Source organism: Microtus pennsylvanicus, chromosome 17 (genome assembly GCF_037038515.1).
Source record: "Microtus pennsylvanicus isolate mMicPen1 chromosome 17, mMicPen1.hap1, whole genome shotgun sequence".
NCBI classification, from domain to species: Eukaryota; Metazoa; Chordata; class Mammalia; order Rodentia; family Cricetidae; genus Microtus; species Microtus pennsylvanicus.
In genome coordinates, this window is record NC_134595.1 from 16,667,219 (window position 1) to 16,674,623 (window position 7,405).

Here is a 7,405-nt window from a genome sequence, read left to right on the forward strand (position 1 = left end):
GGGGACCTTGCAAACACAGTGAATGTGACATATCATTTACCAGCAGGTCAGAGGTCACACAGGAGAGAAACCGCACAGATGTAAAGAACGCGACAAATGCTTTTCTTTGTTGCTTCTCGTTGAGGACCACTACAGAGTCCATCCTGCAGACAGAGCTTACAAATGTAGCCAGTGTAGAAAATGCTTTGCTGGGTCCTCAGATCTTAATGCATGTTAGTGGACTCAGGAGGTAAACTTTACAAGTGTTGTGATTGTGACAAACGCTTTAAAATGTCCTCAAAACAGTGCACATCAGACAATCCATACAGGCATAAAACCTTACACTTGTAGTGAATATGACAAATCATTTACCCAGCGCCCAGTCTTAGAAAACATCAGGAGAACACATTGGAGAGAAAAGTTTCCATAATGAGTGACGAGGCATATGCTTTATCCAGAGCTCTGTCCTTAGAGACCTCTGTAGGCTACACACTGCACTCATCGTGAACATGAGAAACTTCTGCAAGACGTACAGAAATGTTTGAATCTTAGAAAACATCAAGAGTTTATGTTGAAAACAATCTGAATATGTGAAAATATGAGAAAAAAATCTTTCCTTAAGACGTTTTACTTTTCAAACTTAAAAAAAAATCATTTTGAAGACAAAATGGGGAAGCCTGATGTAGTAATATGAGGCGGCGGGGCTGCGTCCCCAGCACCCCGGCTGCCTTGCTAGCTTATGCCCCGAAATAATTACAAGGACACTGTATTCTTTTAAACACCGCTTGGCTCATTTCTACCTAGCTTCTTCTAGGCTAACTCTCGCACCTGGACTAGCCCATTTCTTATCATCTGTATAGTACCAGTCTTACCGGGAAGATTCTAGCCTAAGTCCATCCTGGGTTGGAGCTTCATCACGTGTGCCTGCCCGGGAGCAGGGAATGGCGTCTCTCTCTGAGGCGTCTGCTCCCGAGAGGAGAGCTGTGGAGTCTGAGCTCACTTCCTCTTCCTCCCGGCATTCTGTTCTGTTTACTCCACCTACCTATGTCCTAACCAATGAAATGGGCCAAAGCAGTTCCTTTATTAGCCAATGACCTTCCTCCATCAGCCTGAAGGATGTGCTATTACATGGCAGTTTCCAGGAGACTGAACCATTCCCTTGTGAAGGGAGTGGATTAAGACAGTAAATAAGCATCTAACCATAGCTCCAGGAGGCCCCTAGACCTGAGCAGATCCCCTGTGGAAGAGTAAACTGACAGAAGAGGATGTAGAAAGCCTCTCTCAGACAAGACCTGCAGCCAGGAAGAAGCAACGAGGCTACCTCCCTAGAAGACACTCCAGCCGTAATGCTGCCTGCACAAGGCTGAAACCAACAGTCACCAGGAAAGGACACTCCCCAGCCTCCTGTGATGCCTGCATGAGTACAGTGTTCCAGGTTTAGGCATTCTTGACCTGAGTTCCATTCGGGGTAGGCTCTTGTGATGCAGCTGTCTTCGAGTCCCTTCTGCACCCGTGTATAATACCTTACTAATGTTCCTGTAAGTAACTGCCAAACAGTGCATTGGTTCACCAAGTTGGACTTTATTGGCATCCATACTTTGGTTTGCTGTCAATTCCCTTTTCAGTGTGAGCAGATAGATGTACCTGATACCTCTTCCCAGGAAATGTCTGTCACATAATGTACTGAAACCTTTCTTCCAAACTTGTTGTATGTTAGAAAATTCATATTACAGACAAAGCATTTAAATATTTACCATTGTGTTGTGTTTGTGCCTCATCCCACTTTAGAAATTCAATGCCAGAGATCCCCCAAAAATGCGTTGAAGTTGTCAAGCCTTTACCTAGTGCTAAAAGTGTAGATACTTCTGTAATCTGATTTTGAGAGAAAACCCACTGAATGCTTTAATAATGCCTCATTTTTATTTTAAAAAATAAAATAAGAAAAACTACAAAGACAGCAAAATGACAAGATCAATGCACATGTATTATTGAAAACTCAGAACAGTATTAATTCTCCTATCAAATGACATAGACTAGCCGATTGAATTAGAAACAGGTTCCTTTCTTTTGTTGCTTCCATGAAGTATGCATTGTCATCAAAGATGGACACTGCCTTCAGAGTGAAAAGATGAGCAAAGATCTTCCAAGCAACAACAACAACAACAAAAAAAAAACCAAGAAGTGAACAGATATCACTATTCTAATATGTGAGAAAATAGACTTCAACCTGAGTTTAGTCGGAAGAGATAGCCACTGATGACTGTGGAGAAATCAATCAAGAGGAATTACAGTTCTAGATATATACACACTAAAGGCAGGCTCAACTAATTTTATGAAACAATAGAACTAGAGCTACACTTACATATTAATCACAAAATGAGCGGTCAGTGGCTTCGCTCCCCCATCTGTCCATTAGGAAGGTCAACAGACAAACTCTGGAATTAAGTTACACCATAGATCAGGTAGACATAATAGATATTAATCACAACATAGTAATAGTCAGGGACTTTAATGTTCCACTCTCAATACTATAAAGCAGAGGAACACTGGAATTAAATGATACTACATATCAAAAGAACCTAACAGACATCTACATTCTACTAAACTCTAGCACATGCATGGAACATTATCTAAAATAGGTCACATGTTAGGACACAAAACAAATCTCAAAAAAATACAGGAAAGTAGAAATAATTCCTTATATTCCATGTGATCACAGTATCAAATCAGTATCAAAGACAGAAATCATACCATCATTTAATAGATACAGAAATTGTCTTTAACAAAATCCCTTCAAAATAAAAGCTTTGGAGAGACTATGGCTGGGCGGAGTCACATGTCTACTAAGAAAAGGCTTCATTTGGCACACCTGTAACCAATATCATGCTTAAATGGAAAAAACTTGAAGTCTTCTATTAATACCAGGGAGAAGGAGAGGGTGCTCATTTTTTCATGTTTGTTTAATATAGTATTTGGATCAATCATTTCCAAAAGGATCAAAGATCTCAGTGTTATATTTGAAAATCTGAAATAACTAGAAATAATGTATGCAGGTCTTAAAGACCTGTGTAATTAATTAAATTGATTTTCATATCCTGAAATATCCCAGCATGTCTGGAGTAAATTCAATTTGACCAAGATAAATAATTTTTTTTATGTTCTTGAATTTAGTTCGCAGGTATTTTACTCAGAATTTTGGGGTCTGTGTTCATCACAGAGATTGGTCTGTAGTTTTCTTTTCTTGGTATGTCTTTGTCTGGTTTTAAAATTAGGATGGTACTAATTCTGTAAAAGGAGTTTGGAAGTATTCCTTCACTTTCTATTTTGCAGAATTATTTGAGAAATATTCATCCTATATTTGAATATATAGGCAGGTCATTCAAATAGTTGTCCACCCATGAAATAAGGCTCACAGCCAACAAGTGGAAATTCTTGACATTAGGAAGGATTGACCCTGCGAAGGAAGCCTATGCCAGCTGCACACATGACAGAAAGTTAGACTCTAAAATAGAGAAAGAGCCTAAAATCTAAATATCAAGACAAATAATTTGTTTATAATTAGTCTAAGGAACTGAAGACAGAGTTCTCCAAAGAAAAAACACAAATGACTAATAAATACTTTGTAAAAATGTTCACCATCCGTAGCCTCTAGAAAATTGGAAATTCCAATTGATATTTTAGTGTGCGTCAGTCAGAGTGGCTGTTATTAATAAAATAAGTAAACATGAATGCTGGTGAGCGTGAATGAAAATGAGACACTCTCATCACTGTTGGTGGGTGTGGGAACTGGTGCAGCCCCTATGATAATCAATGTTTATGTTCCTCAGAAAGCTCAAAATCACGCTGCTGTACAGCTCAGCTCCAACACTCTTAGACACACACTTTAAGGGCTCCATATTCCACAATGGACATTCCTGCACTTCTATGTTGGCGTGGATGAACAGTAGACTCTGGGTCAGTGGGAAAGAAGAATAGAATTACGAAATTTTCCAGAAAATTGGTAGATCTAGAAAATGTTATACCCAATAAGGTAATACAGGCCATAAAGACAAACACCGCATGCTCTCCCTTATGTAGCATGAATAATAAAATCCCAGAGACAGAAACTGGAGTTCAACGTGAAGGTCAGAGAAACAGAACAGCCAAGCCACTAGAGAAGTCTTACCTCTACCAAGGTTGGGTGACTACAAATTAAAATAGCCTAAGCCTCTCTCTCTTCCAATTTTATATTCCCTCTAGAGCTAGGATTGATTAAAGGTGTGAGCCACCAGCACCTGGAATTGCTTCTGCATTGATCTTGTGTAGCCCAGGGTGGCCTTGAATTCACAAAGATCCATCTGCCTCTGTCTCCCAAGTCCTGGAATTAAAGGTGTGTGTCACCATTACCTGACCTCTAGTGGATTTAGCTTTGCCTCTGGTCTTCTGGCAAGATTTACCTATTAAAATACAAATAATATACCACCATACTCTTATGTGCAGATTTTAGCTATGGAGTTTTAGAGGGTGTGCTTAAATTTTAGTGTTCATACGGCCCAGAAGGATAGGAGTCATTTGAAGGAAGGTAGGAGGAGGCCTATCTTAGGGCAGGGGGAATAGTAGAACATATTGGAAATGAAAATAGAAAGGGGTGATACTGGGAATAAGAAAGTCATAGCAAGGAGAGGGGAAGCACAGGGAAGGGGAAGGCAGATATACAAAACCACTGATATGGAAATCTGCTATATAATGCTTCTTAAAGCAGAGGATGGCTAGGAAGGGCTGGAGGAATGAAATGGAGGGGGTAAGTGATGTACTTCTCTTTTACTTAAAAATAATATAAAAACCACACACGCACATATGTGTATGTACTAGAGGATCAGGAGATACACAAGAAAAAAAATGTCTTCTGGTTACTTCATCGCCATTGAACTTGTGTTGTCATGGTTACCTGCACAAGGCTTACACAAGATTGGGCACTTGCACATTTCCTTATATATAAGTCCTCACATGTTCTTGAGAGACTATTGGCCATAGGCAGTTATTGAGGCTGGGGTCATTTTCTTTAGTGGGATAACCGCTAGTAAATTGCTCGAGTAAATAAGCTCTGATCTACGTTTGGGTATGAACTTGATTAAACTACAAAAAGTAAACATGAAAATCTGGTAGGGGAGGACTTGCTGATAAGAAGGGTTCCAGCTGGAGAGGGAAAGGAATGAGATGGGAACAGGCGCATGCAACAATGACTGAAATTCATCGTATAATTTTATGAGACTGGCAAACAATAAAAAAATTTTAAAAGGCCAACTACAAAGTATAAGACTTTATATATGAAAAGAAGTATCTGTTGCCATTGAATATCACAGATTTAGAAACTAAATGAATTTCGGGCTGTGCCTGAATATTATACATGTTTTTGCCACCGGTTTCTGAGTATTTCATCCAAAAAAATTATTTTAGAGAAACTGAATATGTAATAATGATGTGCAGCGAACATCTCAAGAACCACGATAGTAACTTACTTATTGTATCATTAAAATTTAAACAGGTCATATACTATAAACATGTAGCTTGTTATGCTTTAGATTTAATGTTTACTCATACGAGTATTTCAACATTCTGCGAGACTGTTACTGTCAGTAAGTCTGAATGGCAGGCTGTGAGCCAAGCTGAGGGGGATACAAAGAACAATGGAGGCAGGATTCTTAGGAGTGTCTAGCGCATCATGCCTGGAGTGACTCCACTCTGAGCTGTTGACTCAGTCTGAAGAGGGCTTACTACCCTTACTACTCCTTTTAACCATTTCCCCCACAAGCTGTGTGAAAAGACGGGGAGGTCCTCGAGGTGTTTCTTCTCGCTCATTAGTTCCAACACTGACCACACCTTCCTAATTCTCACCATGGTCGTTAGCAGTGGCGAGGTTGCCTGACTATTAATTCCACTTTAAACCTTATTAGGAATAATACAAGATTGCACCCTTTAAAATCTTTCTTCTATTCTTTGGTTGTTTGTGTCACTTCAGCTAGATCTTTCATTTTATAATCGATGCTGTCATGGAAATATCTGTATGGAACAAGACAGCAAAAATCTCTGGGCTGTAGGAACAAATGCTACTTTTAGGAGGAAATTCTGTTTCTGTGGGGCATGTAGATGTTTGTGCAGTTTTCATATGTTAGAGTGTGAGAGACCCGAGGAAATGTTTCTGCACAGCAGGGAAAGGAGAGTGGCAGGTAACAATGTGCGTTTGAAAAGCTCTGTTGATGTGTGCTTCTTCATGGGAAATAATATGTAAATCAATTGTTACTTCCATCACAGTGGCAAAAAGAAATGGAGATTCGGAAGCGAGAAGAAGCAGTGTATGAGGCCCTGGAAAGGAAAGACGAGGAGAAAAAGGAGGAAATTCGCTTTCAAGAAATTATGAAGCAAAGAGAGAAGAAACTGAACAGGCAGACAAAACCCTATGAAATCACTTCATCAGATAAAAAAGATGACCCGGGAAAGGAAAATGGGTTCTGTGAGCCGGAAATGACAACAACCAACGGAGCTCAGTGAGCTAAGAGGTTGGAAAGCCTTCTTGGAATTAACACGAGGCTGTTTTTCAAAAAGGCATTGTTATCTTGGTAGCAGTTAGTAGTCTTAGTAGTCATGGTGTAGTCTCACGTTAACAGTCAATTCTTCGTCATACTTCGGTGAGGTAGTTTCACCAGCTGTCCCTGTTTCCCCTTGCTCTGGTGTAGCCCTTCCGGGCGCTCTCAGCATTGATAGTCACTGTCCTGTAAGGAAGTGAGCTGAAGACTAATGAGTGAAGGCGTAAGGGGGATGAGAATTGTTCTCGAAAGCACGAGTGAACATGGGCTTGAACCCCTTTGACCGCTTTTATTTCAATAAAGAAATTACAATACTTCTAGGGTCCGTGTTTTATCATCAATGTTTGAAGACCGATGCGCCACACTAATGACTAGAATCTTATGAAGTACTGTGCAGAAGCCAGTCTGGAAAGGGTGCATTTACAAGAGCAGCTTGATATTTAATGGATGGCCAAAGAGACCCATGAGTGACAGTGGTTTGAGCTTGCTACATGAGTTTATGACAATGGGTGTGCAGGGGTCGGGAAAGTTTGGTGCCAAATACTGGAAGCGCTCATCCAATCGGGAACTATGTTATAAATAGTATTCACTTCATCTGAGACTCAGTCTATGGGCAAGTGTAGAAAGATGGGATTCCTCTGGTGCTTAATAGTTTTCTTTTAGAAAACATAGATAATATGGTTTTCAGTTTCACACACGTGGATTGGTGATACTCAAGAGACAAGTTCTTTGCCAGGGATGTCCAATCCTGACACAGGTCAGGTGGTACCCTAAATTAGCAAAGGAGCCTAGGGAAAATCCACTCCATCTAGAGAAAATTCCCACCAGTCTGCCACACTTACATGCATCTCACTGTGATTTCG

At 40.1% G+C, this 7,405-nt stretch overlaps 1 protein-coding gene across 2 annotated transcripts in view; it reads left to right on the forward strand.

Annotated features, from left to right (window-relative positions):
* Tmem232 (transmembrane protein 232) overlaps nucleotides 1–6,856 on the forward strand; it is a 273,538-nt gene extending 266,682 nt beyond the window's left edge. For both annotated transcript variants that reach the window (XM_075951450.1, XM_075951451.1), the window contains exon 14: nucleotides 6,271–6,856. In XM_075951450.1, the coding sequence (XP_075807565.1) occupies nucleotides 6,271–6,507 (237 nt within the window). In that variant the 3' untranslated portion in view covers nucleotides 6,508–6,856. The remainder of the gene's footprint in view (nucleotides 1–6,270) is intronic.
* The last annotated feature ends 549 nt before the right edge of the window (nucleotides 6,857–7,405 follow it).